The sequence below is a fragment of the Phalaenopsis equestris genome, unplaced genomic scaffold, assembly GCF_001263595.1.
Source record: "Phalaenopsis equestris unplaced genomic scaffold, ASM126359v1 Scaffold000848, whole genome shotgun sequence".
Lineage (NCBI taxonomy): Eukaryota > Viridiplantae > Streptophyta > Magnoliopsida > Asparagales > Orchidaceae > Phalaenopsis > Phalaenopsis equestris.
Window position 1 is genome coordinate 123,460 of NW_018165288.1, and position 22,021 is coordinate 145,480.

Sequence of the window (22,021 nt, forward strand, 5' to 3'; positions counted from 1 at the left end):
CAACTACTCAGTAGAGACATTTTCTTTTTCACTGATAGGATCTGGATTTCATTGAAAAGTTTTCTTCCCTCTCAAGCTCTAAGACAATTTTCAAAGTTGTGGTTCATCCCTCATGTCTGGACATCTAGTGGTGGGTTTACTGCTGAACTAAATCTAATATCCGAAGAACTCCATATAATCTTTTCGATGTGACATAAAAGGGCTATAGATCTGAAAAGGCTGAATTTCTCTTATCTGTGGTTGTCGAGTGTTTGGTGTTGGCTCCTCAGAATTAGGACCGTCTTGAACCGCCAATGTTAATTATGTTGGAGTCTCCTTTATGGCCGCAGCTTGAATTGCGTGCTTTTCTCCCTCATCAGTTGGAATATGATCCTTCTCCTTTGTGTCCTCACTTTATTAATCTATTGTGTCATTGTCCTTTTCTTCATTAACTCCCTGCTCAATGAAATTAATCATCCTACTGGTTGTACCATCTGCTTCAACATGCTTAAATCCATGACACTTAAAACACCTTCTGATTGTGATGGATTTGAGAATATAGATTCACGCCCTCTGTTCTTTGAACTAGTGTCTATTTAGGAAGGGTCAATATGGATGTTCCGCTCAGTATACTATAATTGTAAGATCTTGAGGTTAAACCCTACCTGTAAGATGTGGTAGTCGCCGGGTTATGTGGTCTCTTCACTTTTGAATATAAGGTTTGAACATCCAGTCTATAGTGAGCTGGTAGGAATTGAAACTACTTCTTTCTTTTCATCTTGGACTAGGTAATAATTTTTTCTTTTCCTTCTCCCTAGCGTAGGTACTTGAAATTTTGCCACCAAAATAATGCACTCTTCTTTAGATTGCTGGCAGCTAGTTTCATCATTTTGTCCGGTGAAACGTTATGACATTGAAAGACACATTCTAAGGTCGATGAGGATCCATATCGCCTTCGAAATATGACAAATCAATCTTTACTTCAAAATTCTGGCTTCTCAAATATTTCAGGTCATATCTTCGAGGTGGAGGTTCTTAATCCCTGGAATTCACATGGTAGAAAAGATTCACTCTATTCTTTTGATCTAGCAAGTCACCGTTGTGGCTACTGGTGATCCATCCGGAGTGCCTCCTCTCGAATGTGGTAGGCCTATATTGTAGTTTGCGGGTTTTCTGTTGCATATTTTTCTTTGAAATCTTCCAGATACCTTTAAGTCAGTCCTTTTAATATTTTTTTTAGCTGCATTCCTTTGCAACATAGCATTGGGAACTAAAAGAAACCAAATAGAAAACTTAGACGACAGAGTTCTATGCATTATGCAGGCTCTTCCTTACTGTCAATACGTTTTTGTTTTCCAGGGAGTTTCTCATTTTTTCGGTTTAACAGTGGTTTAATATCATAATTATTTGAAGTACATTGCTTTTCAACATGTCCAGTGGTTAGAGTTCTTGAAGGAGCACTTCTTGTTCTTAACTGAAGGTGTTGTGAATAAAACAACTATTCAAATTAATAGTTTGGTTGATTTTCTCCTATCTAAAGGGTGGTTGATTTCTTAATCGTTACATAGGATTATCTCGCTTTTGGAGATTTTGATTTGTTATGTGGCTCTTCATGAGATCCACCACATGCTGTACAGAATTAATTGTCAGAGATGTTTATCATTCAAAGGGAGTTTACTATATTCTTTATGTCTCTTTATGAAATTTTCTTATTTGCGAATTTAATTCTAGGGGTATTGTAAATATTGTCGTAGGGACCAAACAATGGTGGAAGAGTTTTACAGTTTGACTAGTTATGATTGCCATTTGGCATTTGTAGTTCTTCAGGTTCAAAATTGCTAGTTGGCCAATTGTAACACAGCACTAGCTTATAAGCTTTATGGGGTACTCCCCACATTGAAATCATTATGAGCTTAGATCTTGCTTAAGTAACTCACTTTTTGGAGACATCATTCAATTTTGTAATTATGTACAATTTTTCGAAATTATCACATTTTATTTCTTGCAACGAAACTTTTATGCTTAAATGTTGGACGGATATCAAATCACTTTCATTGGAGTTTGTTATTTCTAGATGAGAAAGAACTTGTATGGCTTAAGAGTCGAGTCGTCATCTCTATGTCTTGCATCAACTATCTTGGTACGGAATCTAATTGATGGAACAAATAAGCTACCATCCAACATATTGTAAAATCCTCAGTTTTGTGTATGCATGCTTCTCATTATTTTGCATATGAATGCAATATTTGGTGCTATTCCTAGCTGATTTTTCTCTTTGGGCTACACACTTGTTTTATGTGATCTAAAGATTTTCACATTTTCAATTTCATGTAAATTTCCCTTTGGTTCATGGTTGCAAAAGCATTCTAACATTAAAATCTGAAATTCTTGAAATAAGGTTTTGACAATGCTGTTCTTTATCTATTTTGCCTTTATGTTTTTTGATTGAATTTATTTCTTGTAGTGATTGAGTTACCCTCACCACATCATCAATGGTCTGTACTGAATTGTTCAGTGGCTCGAGTGGACAGTTTGATGGGAACTGTTCACACTTTGCGCCTGGGAATGACAAATGTTATTGTTGAAGACATCAGGGTTTCTGGTCATATTCAAGCTTCAGCTCTGCATGTTGTCCTCCCAGAGAAGTTGTTGCTATACCTAGTACCTATCACTAGCTTATTTGATCCTGTTGAAGGTATTGATCCTATACCTTCTTCAGACACTTGGTATGTATTCCCCGGTCAATTGTACATAATTTACATGAAGGTTTTCTCAGAAGGGCCAGATTCAAATGAGATATTTATCACGGAGGTACTTATTTAGCAGAAATTCAATTTCAAATCAACTTCTTTACACTGATTTGTTGCATATGTATTGCAGTCATATTGACATGTTTACAAGCTTACATATGCATATGCATGGGGACAGGGACACATTCTCACACGCATACATAATAAATGCAGATATTTAAACTCATGTGTATATGTAGCTAGCTACTTATATGATTGCAGTCAAAACATGTGTGTTTATAAGTAAATAGTAATTTCTTATGTTTATGAGCTCACCTGTTAGTGTACATATACAAACACAAACATATGTACATTTATAAACAGTCATATGTACCTACAACATCATTTTTTTAACAGAAAAGAGCTATAATTTGTCAGATAATAATAAGAAATTTGTAATTATCGCAATTCTACAAAATATTATAAATTGAAATTAGAGTGGTAATTGCTGTGATCAATATGAAATAATTTTTAAATGCAACACATAACACTAAGTATATAATGATAAGCATCGACAGCCTTAACAGACAATTTGCTTCTTAATCTAGCAATTGAATATTTCACCTTTGAGGCTCGCGACGAGACTTTTTCTAAGCGCATGATATGATCCTGAACAAAAAACATCAAACAAACATTAGATAAATTGCAAGAGTGGGGGAACTTAATTGAGTGCCGATTACCAACGAAAACAAATAAGATACAACATTGATCTACTGTTCGAGAGGTAGATCATATCTCCAAAAACACTAGACAACATTGGGAACAACACCAATAACAAAACCTTTATCCCACTAAGTGGGGTCAGCTACATGAATCCTTTTACCCCACTGCGTCCTATTTAGTGTTATATTTTCATTTATTTCTAATAAATTAAGATCATTTTTTATACAATATGCTCAAGTCATCCTAGGTTTACCTCTGCCTTTCTTAACATAAGTTGAATCTAAAACATCTGCTTTTCTAGTCGGATCATCAGATGGTTGAGGTTTAATGTGACCAAACCATCTAAGACGACTCTAATTTTGTCCGTCACTGGAGCTACACCAAATCTATCACGAATATATTCATTTTGCATTTTGTCTTTAAGTGTAAAGCCACTCATCCACCTAATCATTCTCATCTCCGCAACACTTAACTTAGTTTTATGCTTCTATTTTAATGGCCAAAATTCAACGCCATCTAGCATTGCAAGTCTCATTACCATCTTATAAAATTTTCCTTTCAGTCTAAGAGGTACTTTCCTGTCACACAATAAACTGGAATCATTCCTCCACTTCAACCAACCAACTTGAATTCCACCAATAACATCCCCATCAATATCACCATCACTTTGAACAATAGACCCGAGATATCTAAAGCATTCACAACTTTTAATAATTTGATCACCCAGATCACCCATAGTTACCCATAGTTACATTTCTGTCACTAGAGCTACTACTATTAAAATTACATTCCATGTATTCGATTTTGGTTTTACTCAAATGAAGACCTTAAGACTCCAAGGTAGACCTCCATAATTCAAGTTTTTCCTGAGCTTTTTCTCTCGTCTTATCCACGAGAAGAATATCATCAGCGAAAATCATACACCAAGGTACGTTCTTCTGTAAGTTGCAAGTATGGCCATCCATGACTAAAGCAAAAAGATATGGGCTTATAGCCTATCCCTGATGTAAATTCATGTCGTGATTTTTTCGATAAGTTTTACCGCTTGGAATACCAAGAAAAAAGAAAAACTGCAGCAAATCAAAACATAAAAACCTAGCCAGTTAACCCTAATAAATACTCCCCTTGATCCTTTAAAACTTTCCCCTAGATCCTTTAATTCCCCTTCTCTTGTACGTGATTGGCAGCTGCGTGTGCTCCACCTGGACGTTAGAATTGTTCGTGACATCTCATAGGGATTGCGCCTCTCTAGGCTGGGCCAGCTGGCTTGGCCAGGCCTTCGGCTGGTCTGACTAGGTCTAGCTAATCCAGACCAGCCCTCCTTGTCAAAGTTTTGAGAAAAAATAGACTGAATAGACTCGATGCCTTTTCCCTTTGCTTTCATTCCATTAAATAATAATCTTACAATCTATTTTAGATACAAAATATTTTGTATAATCTATTTTAGGTAACTTAATAATAAGGACCTGCTGTTTTAGATACAAAATATTTTGTATCTATTTTAGATACAAAATTCATAATAATCTATTTTGTACAATCAGGAAGAACGGAAATCAGACAGCTCCTCTAAACAGTCATACGAGCAGGTCCAAGGAGTGTCAATCAGGAAGAACAAAAATAAATCAGAATAAAGATATTAGAAATAATTTAAATAAGGAAGCTCCTGATTATAAAAAACTCCTAATTTAGCTGTCTGATTTCCATCATTCTTGATTGACACCCCCCTCAAATTCATTTTGACTGATCAGGAAGCTTTAATTTGCCAACAAGAAACTGATAACACTGTCGGGACCAAAAATCCTCAAGCCGTGAGTACCGATGTCGAATGTCCGAAGCCGAGAATGTCGAAGACTCAGAGACAACTCCTGAATCATAACATGATTTGAGCAGAGAAAAACAAATAATTTTTATCATTGTCGCCCAGAAATTCGAATCATAGCCATAAGAATGATCCTCAGTTACACGATCCAAATGCTATCGATCATAACCCACAAATAGGATCCAATTACACGATCCAGATGCTATCGATCATAGTCTACAAGTGGGATCTGCGTCCTGATCCAAATGCTACCGATCATAGCTCACAAATAGGATCCAGTTACACGATCCAAATGCTATCGATCATAGCATACAAGTAGGATGCGCGTCTTGATCTAAATGCTACCGATCATAGCCCACAAGTAGGATCCGTGTCCTGCTATACGATCCAAATGCTATTCATTCTTCCTCCTCCGACGAGGACGATTGGTTCCCTGATCTTCACGCCAAAAGTGCTGAAGTCGAGATACTGAAGCCGTGGGCCTAGGAAGGAGTGCCGAAGCCTTCAATTCTTGAATGCGACGAAGCAGCCGAAGTCAAAGCGGATGAAGCGAATTGTAAGAAATAGTGGAAGATTCCGTAGAACTAGCGATGCCTAGCGAAGAAATCCAAATCGAACGAATGATAATACAAACATAACAATTTTCTTATCGTTCTCAGTTCTTGCGGTTTTCGCCGGGGATTTCCTCTCTTTTTTCTTGCCATGTTTTCTCTCTCTTATACCTTAATCAGAAAAGGGCTCTCCTACAATCTATCCGGAGGATTTGACTTAACCCACCACCAGATCCGAATCAGCCAGGTAGGACGCGAAAGCCTTGCCACAAAGGGAGCAGGGGTGGAGTTTGAGAGAAAGCATAGGATTCGTGACGGGCGAGCGTAAGGAGGCAGATGGTGAGGTATTCCTCCTCCAATTGGGAACCACTGAAGCCATCTATCTGTCCGTCGAGCTGCAGATCCAATCTCCCACCACTCCCAGCTACCCAAGGAAGGCTTCGGCTAGGAGTGGACCAAAGCTCTAAGGCTAGCGCGAAGGAGGAAGGGGTCTCCAGAAGAGCTGGGAAGGTCAGCGGCTGGCCGTTCGCAGTCGAGGAGCACCAGTCAGCGAGCCCAGGCACGAGAGGGAGAATACGTAGTCGCAGTCAAAAATCAAAGGAGGACGACACAACCTAAGCGAACGAGGGAGGACGAAGCAGCCTGGGACTAAGCGGCAAAAGGCGAATCGAGGTGGACGAAGCTGTCGCAGCAGACGAGAATCCTTAGATGGCCGAATCAAGGCAAAGAAATAGTTACTCCTTTCCTGCAAGAAGGCCGGCGGGAAGCAAGCATTGACAGTCTTCCAATAACTTCCGGCGGTTAGGGCAAAATTTTGGCTCTGACACCATGTCAAAGTTTTGAGAAAAATAGGTTGAATAGGCTCGATGTCTTTTCCCTTTGCTTTCATTCCATTAATTAATAATCTTACAATCTATTTTAGGTATAAAATATTATGTATAATTTATTTTAGGTAACTTAATAATACATTCCTAATCTAAACATTCAGCTAAAAGGGAAATAAATAGAATAATGATATTGAAAATAATTTGAATAAGGAAACTCCTGATTATTGAAAACTCATAATTTAGCTGTCTGATTTCCGTTCTTCCTGATTGACACTCCTTGGACCTGCTCGTTGTTTGCAGGGTTTGCTCTTCCAGCGGCTGGGGTGAAAGCAGGCATAGGCATATCAAGTCTTTCTTTCCAAAAAAGCAACTTGTACTCAAGCTGGAAGGATGAAAACTGCTTTTGGATCCCTCCTTAAGGCTCTCACTTTGCTTCATAATCTAGATCTTTTCACTTAATCAGTACCTCATTTGCTCCAACCACTCCTCGATGCACTCCTTCAATCTTTAAAGGTTTCAAAATCACCTCCATGTCTTCTGTCAGCATCGAAGGTAGTGAATACGAGGGTGTATGATCTTCAATAGAGCAGATCAGCTGTGAAATATGAAATATTGGCTATAGTGTTGATGATGGTAATAACCTCAAATGGTAAACTATTGCCCCAGTACGTGTTGCAATCTCATAGGGTTCAAAATATCGTGGAGAAATTTTCTCGTTCCTTCGCATAGCCAATGCCTTCTGCTAGTAGGTTCTCATCTTTAAGTAAACCACGTTCTTGAGTTTGAATTGTATTTCTCTCCTTTGTCCATCCGCCTTCCTCTTCATGATCTGTTGAGCTTTTAGTAGATCCCCTTGAGTTCTGTCAATATTCCCTCTCCTCCAAGTACTAGTCAACACTGGATATTGGTGTAGTGCTATGCCCATAATGTATTAGGTGAGGTGGATCTCACCAATACAGAATCTTGAAGGGGGTGGCCTGTGCCATAGTATGGTATAAAGTATTATACCAATATTCGACCCATGCAATTCACTTGGCCCAAACCTTTGACTTATCTGATACAAAACAACGTAGGTATGACTCCACACACATGTTGTCCATTGTCATATGGTCATCAGTCTAGGAATGATATGCTGTGCTTCTCTTGAAGAATGTTCCTTTTAATCTGAACAACTTTCGGAATTGGCGGAGGAACACTTTATCCTTGTGTGATACAATGGATTCCGACACTCCATGCAAACCAGACCACTTTCGGTATGAACACCATAGCGACTATGACTGCAGTTTAGGTACGTTTTAATGGAATGAAGTGCACGTACTTGCTCAGGCGATCCACTATCACCAAGATCACCCTAAACCCTTTTGATTGTGACAACCCCTCTATAAAATCTATCGTCACTTCTCAAACCCTTTCTAGCAAAGGCTCTGTCAATAGACGACTGCACGTCATCTGTATCCCTTTGTGTCCCTTAGTTGTACTATCATGAAACTCCTGTAATATTTGGGGATATACTCCGATGCCCTCGACAACACAAACCGACTCTGGTAAAGCAGCTGCTTCCCCCTCAATGCATATTCTGGATGACTGCTCGGATCTTGTAGTATCTATGTTTGTATTTTCCTCAACCATTCATTATGCTCGCTCTCCTGTCTCAAGCTTTCCCAATCTAGAACCAAGAGTACTGATAAGGTTGTCAGCTGGGGCTTCTCTTCCTTTCTTGATAGTACATTTTCGACTTTATTCTCCAATCTTGTATGATATTGAATCTCGAAATCATATCCTAATAACTTGGATACAACCTCTGATGCTTCTTAGTCACATTCTTGTACTCCAAAAGAAACTTTAAGCTCCTCTAATCTCTCATGACTAGAAAGTGTCATCCTAAAAGGTATGGCCGCTACTTTTGAATGTCCAAGGTACTATTCATCAACTCCCACTCATACACTAACTTTAGTCTCGCTCTAGCTGGGAGTACTTGGCTGAAGTAGGCAATCGGTCGCTGGTTCTGCACGAGTACTGCTTTGTAACTTGATGCATCAATTTATACCCCAAATGGTCTACTGAAGTCTGGAAGTGCTAATATCGGAACACTCCTCGTGGCTTTCTTCAGATGTTCAAAGATTTGTATTGCCGCTTCCCCCACTTCAAATTGTATTTCTTCATTTCCTCTGTCAGTGGCCGTGCTATTGCGTCGTTTCCCCTCACGAATTTCTGGTAGTATCCAGTGAGACCAAGGAATCTCTTCAACTCTTTCAAATTCTTTGGTAGAGGCCAATCCACAATCCACCATAGCCTCGATCTTCGATTAATTCGCTACTACTCTTGCCCTGGCCACCTCGGGCCCTAGGTACTCAATCTGTTACTATGCAAATGAATATTTCTTCAGATTGGCATACAGTTGGTGTCCCCTCAACGTCTCCAAGAATTTTCTCAGGTGCTCCACACGCTCTGTCTCTGTACGACTGTAGTATAGAATGTCATCAAAGAAGACTTGGACGAATTTCTTGATGCAAGATTGAAAAACTCAATTGATGAGAGTCTTAAATATGGTTGCACATCAGATGTATGCATCATATTTTGGTGTTATCCAGACTTAAGATCGATTTTCAAGAAAATGAATGCCCTATAAAACTCATATTGCAGCTCATCAATCACAGGAATATGAAACTTGTCCAATACATTTTCCTTGTTCAAAGCCCAATTGTTCATGCAAAATCTACAGCTACCATCTTTTTTTTTTTCACCAGTATGGTTGGACTGGAAAATGGGTTTACATTGGGCCTGATAATTCCCGCTTCGAGCATCAGTTAGATCAGTTTTTCTATCCAATTCTTCTGAATCTGAGGATGCCAGTAGGGTGTGACAATGATAGGAGAGACACCCTCCACGTTAATGGCATGCTCGTGCTCCCTCGGTGGCGGTAATCCACTCGGCTATTGAAAGATGTACTGCTGTAGGAGCTGCATAACATCCTAAGGGAACTCTTTTGACTCAAAATTTCATATATTCTTTATGCTTTGCAACTCCACTAAATTGCCTAACTCGCTTCTCATATTGTCTTGACTATCATTTTGCGCAAGACCATAGTTCTCCATAGGCTAGCATCTCCCTGCAGCACCAAATTCCTTCCCTCTACCTTGAATCTCCCCAAGTTTCTGCTTCCACTTCATTCCCAAAATTACATCAGTGCTGCTCAAGTCAAAGGGAAGGAGTCCTCCACCAACTGTAGGCCTTGTAGTATCAGAGCTACTCTCTTACAAATTTGCCGCCATCATGAGACCTATGCTGTTCGTATCTATCAACTCCAACCCTAATTAATCCATGACCTGATTTAAGATGAGATTATGTGCGGACATACTATCCACCAACATCACAATCTGCTGCTCTCTGATCCATCCCCTTACCTTCATAGTGTAATTTAGAGTGAATCTTAAAACTGAATTGAGTTACACCTTCGTTACATTTAAGTGCAAATGCTCCTCTTCCTCCACCGTGTCTTTTTCCTACTCTCCATCTGTCTCCTCATAAACTAAAAGGATCTGAAGCACGATCTCCTTGCAACAGTGGCCTGGGGTATACTTCTCATCACATCAAAAGCATAATCCTTTCGCTCTTTTATTATGCACTTTTGCATCAATGAGACACTTGAAATTGCTCCCTAGACGGGTCCCGTTATTCTTTTCTTTTGGCATCTTCTTTTGAAACGACAGTCTGGGCCCTCAGTGCCATGGCCGTCGATGCACTATTGTAGAATCCTTCTGTGGTGCCGCATTTTTCTATCTTCTTCACATGTTTCCTGTCTTCCACCATCTGGCCGAGCTCCATCATTTCCCTCAATTTCCGTGGTTTCAATGGTTTGAGGACTGCTTGGATGTTGACCTTTAGGCCCTTCAAGTAGTTCCCCTTAAGTCTTGCTATAAAAATACCCTCAACTGCCCTCATAAGAGCTCGAACCTCTCTCTGTATTCAGTGATCATCCCCTTTTGAGTCAAAGCATAGATTTGCTCGTACAGGTCTCCTTCTCAAATGGCTGGGGAAATTTCTAACAATCAATCCTTAAAATCTTCCCATGAATGGATCGGTACCCCACCTCCATCCACTGAAACCATCTTAAGGTAGCCATGCCTTTCCCTCTAAAAACAACGCCATAGCCATGAGTTTCTTTTTTCTAGTTAAACCGTTTACTGTAAAGTATCACTCCATTCAATATACCCAACAACGTGCATCTTCACCTTTGAAGATTGACATATTCAATTTCCATACCCTCGCATCGTCACCCCAACTTCCTCTCCATCCAACGCTTCTTTGCATGTGTTTAGAGTCAAATTACCTCTTTCGGTTATACCCATACTGGCAATTGGTTTTGGCACCATAAAGGAGAGTGGAAAGTTCCGCTTCTTTCCAACTGTCTTCGTGCTTCTCCGCGTCCCTTCCACCATCACCCCTCCAATTTTTGGCCCACCCCTCCATTGGAAGTTTCCACTCTCCCCCCTTTTGGAGTCCTAGAGGGAAGCTCTTGCTAGTAGATGCTTTCCTCATCGTTGTCCTCTCCTTCCCATCCTATTTGGCCAATAATTCTCTTATTAACCATTGGGTAGGGTTTGCAATTTGAGTTGGCGACACGGTCTTGGATTGTATCTCCAGAAGCTTCTTCATCATTTCTTCTATGCTCCCGAATTAGTCATCCATTCGGTTCTCTATGGAAGAAAACCTACCCTTTATGGTGCCAAAACTTTCTTCCATTTCCGATCTGATTTACCTTTCTTCTCCTTTTAACACATCCACTTTCTCTGTCGCTATTACTTCAAGATCTTGCTCCGATATCAATTTAATACGATTCAGAACGAAAAACAACAAACAATAGATAAATTGCAATAGAGATGTGGGGAGATCAATTGAGGTCTAATTTTACTAATACCAACGAAAGCAAATAAGATACAACATTGATCAACTGTTTGAGAGGTAGATTGTCTCTCCACAAACCTTAGACACGTCTAGGAACACCAAGAGAAAAGAAAATCTGCAACAAATTAAAACATAAAACAAGCCTTGGCCAATCAACCCTAATAAATACTCCCCAAGATTTTATCACACTTCCCCCCAAACTGCCCTCCACCCCCCACCAATTCCCCTTCTTTTGTACGCGAGTAGTTGCGTGGGCCCCACCCGGTCGCTGGAATTGTCTACAACATCTCTTATGCCGGAGTTTAACCAAATCCACGATGCACGAAATGATTTTATTAACGACTTAAACAAGGTTACAATAAAGACTTAAATGAAGGAAAGACAACATACAAAGCAAAAGTGTAAAATAAATAATTACAAATAAAGACTCGACAAAAAAGAGACAACGAGCCAACGAGGAGCAATCTGGAGAGGTGGTGCTAGATCGGTGGTTGCGATGAAGGCCGGAGAGATGTTGGATGACGATGGAATAGTAGGACAACAAGCCAGCGATTGTCAAGGCGTCGAACCACAGCTGGAAGGAGTAGCTAGGATTGCGGTAGGGAGGATCTGGAAGGGGCAACGAACAATACAACTTGCAGGGAACCTATAGGAAGGCGAGGTGATGGCTGCGGCCTGCAGGGGAGCTGCAGGGAAGGGTTGGAAGGAGCAGTTGTAGGTGCGGCCTGCAGGGGAGTTGCTGAAATGAGGTTGTAGGTGGCTGAAGGGCTGCGACAGCCTGCTGGAAAAAGAGGGCGGTGGTCTGTTGAGGGCTGAAGGGTTGTGGTAGCCTGCAGGAAGGGTAAAGGGGCAACGGAGGCCTGCCGTAGGGCTGGGTAGTGGGTGGGCAACAACAAAAAAGGTGGAAGGATAGATAAATATCTCGGCGGAGCACCACCCGGACTCGTGGAGATGATCACCACTTCGGACGAGGGACAGTGGAAGCACTTCCTCGACGTCGGATACAACCCTCGAAGGGAAAGCTCTAGGGTAAACCTGATTCCAGATATCAAAACAAAACCACTAACTCTAAGCACACCATCCTCTATTTATAATAAGACTAAGACTTTATTTTAGGCAATAATTAAAATAAGAAAGAAACATCAAATCAGGTTTTCAGATTTAGGAAAGAGGAGTAAAATATTTAGAAATTCTGATATGGAAATTCAATTTAGGAAAGAGATTATAATGAAAATTCAGATTTAGGAAAGAAGAATAAATTATTCAAAAATTCTGATTTGGAAATTCAAATTGGGAAATTAATTATAATGGAATTTCAGATTTAGGAAAGAAAAATAAAAATATTCAGAAATTTTGATTTGGAAAGACTTATATTAGGAATGTGCTAATAAAGAAAGAGGGGAAGGGAGAGAAAGGCAAGGGAGAAGCCATAACCCCACTCCTTTTGAGGACCGTTCAGTCCACCATAGTCCCCGCGCCAATCTCCTAAGGAGTCCACCTCTCTAGGCTGGGCTTGCTGTCTTGGTCAGGCCACCGGTCGGTCTGGTTGGGTTTGGTCAGCCTAGACCAGTCCTCCTTGGACCGGTTCGTCGTCTGCAGGGTTGGCTCTCTCGTCGACCTGGGGCGCAAGCAGGCATAGGCGTATCAACTCACCTTTTAGCATACATAGTATAGAGTTCAATTTATTTTACGTTTAATTCAATTCATAAATTGAATCTAATTTAACTTATTTATAATTTCAATTGCATCTTTTACATGGAATTGACTTCTCATACAAACTGTTTCTAATTATGGTCAATCGGCTTTCTATTAGTTTGAGTATAATTTACAATAAAACAAAGAATAATAGAAGGGTTTTTAGATGAAATAAAATTTGTTATAAACATTTATTTGTCATTAGCTACTTCAACTTGCTTACCCACGCGAAATTTCTTTCTAAGTTAGAGCGGAAACCTGCTCCCAATTAATTCGTTCAAACATAAATTTCACATAACTGGAATGAGATCTATAATCATTATTAGGTTAGATAAAATTATTACAAAGTTTTATAAATACACTTATTAATAAATTTCTCATCTTAAAATCAACTTTCCTTTTCCTGTATCTACTTTCTATTTTTTTCCCTTCGCTTCCCCATCCTTTCTTCTTCATTCTTTTATGTTCTCCTTCATTTTTCTCCTTTATTCTTCTATTTTTTTCTACGTTTTGATTTCCCCCTTTTGGCTGCAGTGTCAGCCTTCACACCTTCAAATCCCATTGAAATCAGTACGGAGGGTTCATTACCTACAAAGGATAGTGCTCAGATTGATAATCAGGAGAACCTTGCAGCTCCCCATCTTCAGGAAGTATCTGTTGTAGATGCGATAACTCATTCTTCACATACACTAGAACCTATTGTAGGTACAACGATTGACAATCTTCCTACTACAACTATACCACCTCATCCGAATGAGCAACAATCTTCGGATGAGGAATAACAAGTTTACACTTCCAGGAGGAAGAAGAAGAATGAAGATGTACTTGAGCTCAGGAATCTAATGGATGATACTTTGGTTACTTCGGGTAATGATACACATCTCACCAATTTGTTAGTTGGTTCCCTTTCGAGACTAGAGGCAGAGACAAAACTAAATTGGGTTTCCCGATTGATTTTATATGAACCCTCTCTTTTTTTGGTTTTTTTGTGTGTTGTATCTTGTGGGTTTGGTGCCTACTTTTGGGCTCACTTATACAACCTATATGTATTATTTTCTCTTTAATATAATTTCTCTTGGGCTTATATATATATATATATATATATATATAAATAGAAAAAATACATAAATGTTGTATAAGAGGGCCCAGTAGAGACACCTTACCTATATTTTACCAAGTATATTACTACCCCAACAAAAGATACAAATAGACTAAAAAAATTTAAAACTTGCAGAAAACAAGTAGCTAAGAACGAGCCAGTTTAGTCCTACCTCTTCCTCTAGTTTTAGGAGCGGAGCCAGGTAACAATATTTGAAGTGTCATGCCATTGCCAGGAGTAACCAAAATACCATACATTAAGTTTCCAAGTTGGGGTGTGCCCTCAACCTTCTTCCGTCGGGAAGTGTAAACCTGCCATTCTTCATCTGAAGACTGACTCGTGTGATCCTCGGTCTGATTAGATATTAGAATTGAGTAGAAGGAAAGACAGTCGTTTCCACAACGATAGGTTCCAGTGTCTATGAAGTGTGAATTGTCACCTCTGCATCTGATGCTTTCTAAATAGGAGCTGCAACTATCCTGAGTTCCGGTCCGAACATTATCAATTATAGTATGGTCAAGAGAAGGGTTCCTAGAGCAGACACCATTTCCTGCCTTGTGGTGATTCCCCCCTCAGATTGGTGCCATCAGTTTTGTTGGGAGCGTGTTCAGACACGTGAGGTGCACTAACATCATGTTTCTTCTTTTGACTATTGGTTCTCAACCGTGAGTGCAATCTGAAACATTTCTCTTGCGGGTGTCCAAACATATTGCAGTGTTTGCAGTAATAATATTTTTGTTCCATTATGATTTTTTGCCAATAACCATTGTGAGTAGAGCATAACCAAATTTCTTCTACATTTGGTAGTGTAATATCTCTTTCAATCAAAATCTTTGCAATAAAGGGCCTAGAGAAATGAATTGTAGATATATCTACCTGCAAAGGTTTTCTAAGGATAGTTCTAATTGCATATAAGGTAGGTAGGTCAAAGAATTGAAGCTTGAGTTCGGGTAATGAGAACCAGATAGGCACAATTGGGGGTTCTTGATTGGGATCAAAATCAGGGGTCCATTTGAGCAATTTCATATGATTGCCCTTGATTGTGATGAATTTTTTTGAGAAAATTCTTGTGTAATCTCCTTCTTTGCTTAGCTATATCATAACATGTCTTTCGTAGAAAAGACACACTTGCCAAGCCCCAATTAGTTTGAAATCTTCAAAAATCTTTCTGATAATCTCCATCTTAGGGCAACCTAATTGGAACTTTCCAATTAGTAGAAGTTTGTATTTTCCTTCACGAGCTGAAATCTCAGCGTCTGAGAAGAATAGTGCGGGTTTGCCTGCCTTCTTTTCTATTTTTTTGATGAGATTGCAAACTCCATGTCTTGCAACAGAATCATGGTACATCTGCAGGAACATCGGACTATCTGCAAGATGGAAAGGGAAGCCGCGTTTGTGAACTACTATAGCATCGGAGCGTTTGGCAGGATTATCACTGGCGAGGGTGGCGGCGTAGGATAGCCCTGAGGCCATGAGCATGCTTCACGCAAGCACATCAGGCGCAGGAGAAGCTCTGCCAAATCAGACAGAGGGGAGTCGAAGAGGTCGAGGCAAAACCGCAGTCGTAGCTTGACGAGGTCGACACAGTGACGGGCCGCAGAGGAGTCGTCGCAGCTCAATGAGGTCGACGCAAAAGGACGAGTCGCAGAACTTGTAGCTCGACGAGATCCACATAGAAGCTGGCGCGAGGGAGAGACGACGAAGCCGCATAATCCCTTCGTCGTTGGACAAGAGTCGATGATCGCAGAAACGAATGCAGAATTCGTTGTTGAGTACGAGAACTTCCGGAAAGCTGAAGGATCAAACCAGGGAATCACCATTGGGCGAAACCCTAACGGAGCAGCCCACCACCGAATATATATATATATATATATATATATATATATTATATAGATCTTTTTTCGAAAGCCCAAAAAGGCTAACATATTAAATAGAAAAAAAAAATACAGATACAATGTGTGGGCCCAAGCATGAAACCTGTCCACTTGAAAAAAATAAAAAAATACATTAGATATTTAAATAAAAAAACTAACAGTGCCGAAATACATAATATCAGGTCGCTAGAGAGCAACCCAATTTGGTCTTGCCTCCGCCTCTAGTTCTAGGGAAGGAGCAAGCTAATAAGCTGGTAAGATAATTGTCATTGCCAGTAGTAACCAATATATCATCCACTATGTTCCCGAGCTGGAGTCGACCTCCATTCTTCTTTTTCCTCCTGGAATAGAGCTGCCATTCCTCTTCCGAAGAATCAGTCTGATGGGGTGGTAGAGCTGAAGCAGAAGGAATATCAACCGTAATACCCACAATAGATTCTAATATATGTGAAGTATGAGTTGCCTCTACACCGGATACTTTTACACTATCATTTGTAGGTAATAGTCCATCAGTATTTATTTTCATGGGATTTGAAGGTGTCATCATCACATCACTTGCAGTAACACTAACAAAAATAGTTTCAGGGGGGGGGGGGGGGGCTTCAGGGGCAACCCTGTCTGGTAGTATACTCCTCAGGTGGAACTAAAATGTCCAGAGCAGTGGGGTTGGACCCATCCTTATTTACATGAACCTTAGATTTTAAATTTGGATGAAACTTGTGGCATTTATCAAGGACATGAGCAAACATCTTACAGTGGGTACAATATGGGGTCTGTGCTCCGTGACGATTTGTTACCAATAATCATTATGGGTTGTGACCAGCCAGACTTCAGTAACATTCTGTAAATTAAGATCTATGTAAAATAATATCTCTTTTCACAAGTATTCTGGCCACCGAGGGTCTGGTTAGGTTGAAAGTAGGCAGATCTAGCTTCAAAGGATCCCCAAGTATGACCCCAATATGACCCCAATAGAGTAGAGAAGTATGACCCCAATAGAGTAGAGAACCTGATGGTAAAAAATATGCATCTTGAGACCAGTTAAACTAAACCATACCAGTATAGTGGGAGTTTCATGATTTAGGTCTAAATCAGGAGACCACTTGAGTGGCCTAATAAATTTACTAGCGATGTTAAGATATTTTTTAGAGAAAATTTGAGTGTAGTCCTCAGACACGATTAACTGAATTAATACATGTCTCCCATCCATGAGGCTTACTTTCCACTTTTCTGTTAATTTGAGGTAATCAAAACTTTTTCGAGTAATTTCCATACGTGGGTGTCCCTGCTGAAATTTTTCAATAAGAGCAAGTTTGAATTTGTCAGTTAGCGTTGAAATTTCTGACGTGGAAAAAATTAGTATTGTCTTCCCACTTTTTCTGTTTGCATTTTTAATAAAGAGACAATCACCTGTACCATCATGATGCTTCTTATAACTTGAAGGGAAGATAAATGTCGTTTCCCCCTGATTACCCACCACGTGGGCAAATGAGGTTTTGTCATGTTCAACTGAAAAAGAAAGAAGCTCCATCACAGCAAAGAGAAGCCCTGCAAGTCAGACAGAGGGCAAAAAAGACGAGTCGAAGAGTTCGTGGCGAAGTTATGCAGAAGACAGGAACTGCAGATGAAATTTGCAGAAGACATGACAAAGAAGACGAAATCGCTGCTCGGCAGACACGAAACCGCAGCTCGATCTGCCCAGAAAAGAACCGCAGAAGCTGTAAGGCGCGAAGGAGACGACGAAACCGCAGAAGCAGACGCCAAAGCCCTTCGTCGTTTGGCGCGAAAGATAAGATGATGATCACAAGGTAGAGTTCGTCGTCATCGTCGTCGAGTGCGCGAACTTCGTCGTCGAGCAAAGAATCAAACCAGGGTTTTGCCATCGGACGAAACCCTATCAGAGCAGATCGCCATCGGTATATATATATATTACATACATACATACATATATACATACATGGATACACACACACACACACATACATTTATACATACATATATCCAAATAAACTGTAGAATTTTTATAACTAATATCAAAAAATGGGGTTTATTATAAAATAAGCTCCAATTTTCTTTTCAGAACCTTTTCGGTATCACATGTATGTATAGGTATGCAATGCATGATAATCATAAATTATCATAATTGCTGCTCAATTTGCAAAGGACAAATGGTTGTTTTGTTTAATCTGCTAGCATCGGTGCGGTTACTTTTTTTTTTAGCTGTGCTTCAAATATAAATAATCAAATAAATTTAGTATAACAACTATCTTATAAAACATGCGATCTTCTTTTCGGTATCACATGCATGTATAGCTATGCAATGCATGATAATCATAAATTATCATCATTGCTGCTCAATTTGCAAAGGACAAATGGTTGTTTTGTTTAATCTGCTAGCATCGGTGCGGTTACTTTTGTTTTAGCTGTGCTTCAAATATAAATAATCAAATAAATTTAGTATAACAACTATCTTATAAAACATGCGATCTTCATTTGCAGATGTTGTTTAATACAAGTGCTAACATTATATCTATAGTATGGTTTCATTAGGTTTGGTACAAAAATTATTTAGACATTGACTTCATATGATGAGTGCCAAATTTTGACTTGACCTGCCTGACCCGCCAATTTAATAAAAAATATGCGGTCTAAGTAAATTCAAGTTTGGGTAATAATTGAGTTGACCTGATAATGGCCTACGAAAATTGCTATAGCTACTAAGTTGTGAATGTTGAAGGCTATCCATTGACTTGGGGCATTGTCATTGTTCTAGTTGCTCATGCGAACTGGGGAAGTGTAATGTAATGAACTCCCTTTTTTTATGTTCTCATCTAAAGCTAACTTTGTTAGCCACTTATTATATGGTCTAGAAGTGCAACACTAGGGTTGTCAAAACTGCTCGTTGTTCTCGAACAACTCGTGCTCGACTTGTTGAGAAGCTCGTGTTTGGCTCGTTCGCTAACGAACAAATATTTGTTTGTTCGTGTTCGACTCGTTTTGACTCAAAATGCTGCTAATCAATTACATATATATATGTATGTATACATATGTATGCATGTACATGCATGTACATATATACATATGTATGCATGTATATATATATGTATACATATATATATATATACATATGTATACATGTACATATATGTATATGCATATATATACATATAGGTACATATGTATACATAAATACATTTGTATATTTATACATATATGTAGATCTATAAGTGTGGAGGAGAAAAAAAAAAGCAAAGCGCTCCGCTAGAGGCAGAGAATCTAGCTCCTCCTGTTCAGCTCCAAGTTATTGACACTATTGATCATCAAAAGGATACCCCTGAAGACGTCACTAACAGCGCAGACAATATGTCAACCATTTAATCTTCACACAATGTTGTAGCTCCCCCTCCCCTGTCTTTGGAACCTCCAATCGTGGGGCGAGAAAGATTCTTTAGACCTCACGTGCTCTAGAACCTATCACAGATATTACAGGTGACAATTCTTCTACTGCTTCACTACCGCCTCATCAGGTCGAGCAAAATGTTAATGTTTATCAGGCTCATGGGAATCATGATGTGCAACAACCTACACCTGTCCGACCACCTTTGGAACAATCTATTGATCAGATGAGTCAATCCTCGGATGAGGAATGACAGGTCCAGACATCCAGGAGGAAGAAGAAAAATGAAGACCTACTTGAGCTCAGGAATCTGATGGACGATACTTTGGTTACTTCGGGTAATGCTTCGCACCTTATCAATCTGTTAGCCGACTCTCTTCTGAGAACTAGAGGCAGAGGGAAAACTAAAGTGGGACATCCGTAGCACTTTTGCGCCCGTTGACGGCTTTTTGGTTTTTTATCCTTTTATATCTTTGCTTTATTTGGAGGCGTGTGTTTTATTGTGTGAGTTAGGTTTTTTTTAGCCCCTCTCATACAACCTATTTATATCTTTTCCTCTCTAATTAATTAGCCCTTGGACTTTTTCTAAAAAAAATATATATGTAGATCTACGCACACACACACAGATATATATATATATATATATAATCACAAATACATGTGCATAGTCCCACATTGTAAAATAAAAGAAGTTAATCAATAGTCAGAGCACATCGATTCAATCAGATAACAACTCGGCAACATCGGGTGTCAAAACAATAACAAAGAACTTTTTCTTCAACAAAACAAAATAACTTTACTCAGAACGAGTAGATTTGAGCTCCCCACCTTTATGCAGCTCCAAGACAATAACACACACACACACACATATACATACACACGCGCGCGCGCATATAAATTAAAAGTATTAAGTAAGAAAATAAAATAACAATTATTAAATTAGAGTCAAATGATGTCTTAAGTCTTGCCTCAATTTTTAACATCTTATGGCTACATGATTAGGGGTGTCAAAACGACTCTTTTAATCAAACTTTGAATCAATTAAAAGTATTAATTAAGAAAATATAATAAAAAATATTAATTTAGAGTCAAATGATGTCTTAAATCTTGCCTCAATCCTTAACATCTTATGGCTACCTGCATAAGATTGTTTAAACGAATTAGGATTGTTAAAACGACACTTTTTTCTTGAACAGCTTGTGTTTGGCTCGCTAAGCAATTGAGCCGTACACGAACATGTTTTTTGAGCTCGAAATATAAACAAGCCGAACACGAGCTGAGCCTAGGCTCGGGCTCGCTCGTGTTCGGCTACTTTTATACAACGCTTCAACTCGTTTACACCCCTAGACAACACAACCAAATTTTCATTTTGAAATTTTGCTAATAATTGATTTTTTTGTATATCTGAAATTATTCTTAAATCTTTAGCGTGATATTCATTGTGTATGTCAAAATATCATCGATGAACGTAATGACAAATTGATTAATATATAGCTTTGAAATTCTAATTCATTAAATCTATTAAAATTATTGTGTGTTTGTTGATCAATTTGGTATTACAATAAATTCATAATGATTATATTTGATTTCAAAAGTAGTAGTTTTTTTTTTTACTTTCTTAACTCTATAATACATGATCTCAAATCGATTTTTAAAAAAACATAACACTGCCTTTAAACTAATCAAACAAATTATTAATTCTTATTGATACTTTTTTTTAATTGTTACTTCATTCGAGCCTCTGCAATTTTTTATCTTGACAAAAAGCACAAGTGCAGTTCAAGGTGAATAAATTCTTTGTACATTCATACAAATGTATTTAATTCTCTCACTTTTTTGAGAGCCATTCTTTAAAAATATTTATATGTTGCTGATGTTCTTAATCATAATTCAACTTTAAATTCAACTTTTCATTTATGATATGTTCTCTGCATTTCCTTAAAGAATGCGTCAGAAAATTCTACTACGGTTGAGAAGTTCGTTTATTCTTGAATATCTTTATTCAATACTTCAATTTATACCAAGAATACTTATTCGACTTTTCTCATCCATTTTATCAAATTTTAATACACTGATTAGAGAAAGCACAACCTTCTTGTTACAAACAAAATAAAATGATTTCTCCTACGGTAAATAAAACTTAGCTTTCTCTTCCAACATTCAAAAGTGTCAAAGTGTTTAACTAATCTGTCTATTCCAAAAATCACGTCAATGTCATCATATGTAGCACAAATATTTTTTTTTTCAGTCTCCTATCTTTGATTTCAATTTCAACAACATGTTTTCTATTTGCTTTCATGTTATCTCCAGAAAGCATATTAATATAAAATTTTGGTATAAAACATATAATTTTAACTGATAAATTGTTATAATTTTTTTTTTTTAAAACTAAACGAATATGAACCTGTAGAATCTCAAATATA

The 22,021-nt window shown here is 38.7% G+C and overlaps 1 protein-coding gene across 1 annotated transcript in view; it reads left to right on the top strand.

Moving 5' to 3' along the window:
- Positions 1-22,021, top strand: part of LOC110031831 (nuclear pore complex protein GP210) — a 172,228-nt gene that overhangs the window by 21,934 nt on the left and 128,273 nt on the right. The window contains 1 exon segment of the mRNA XM_020735245.1: positions 2,444-2,790. Within this exon segment, the coding sequence (XP_020590904.1) occupies positions 2,444-2,790 (347 nt within the window).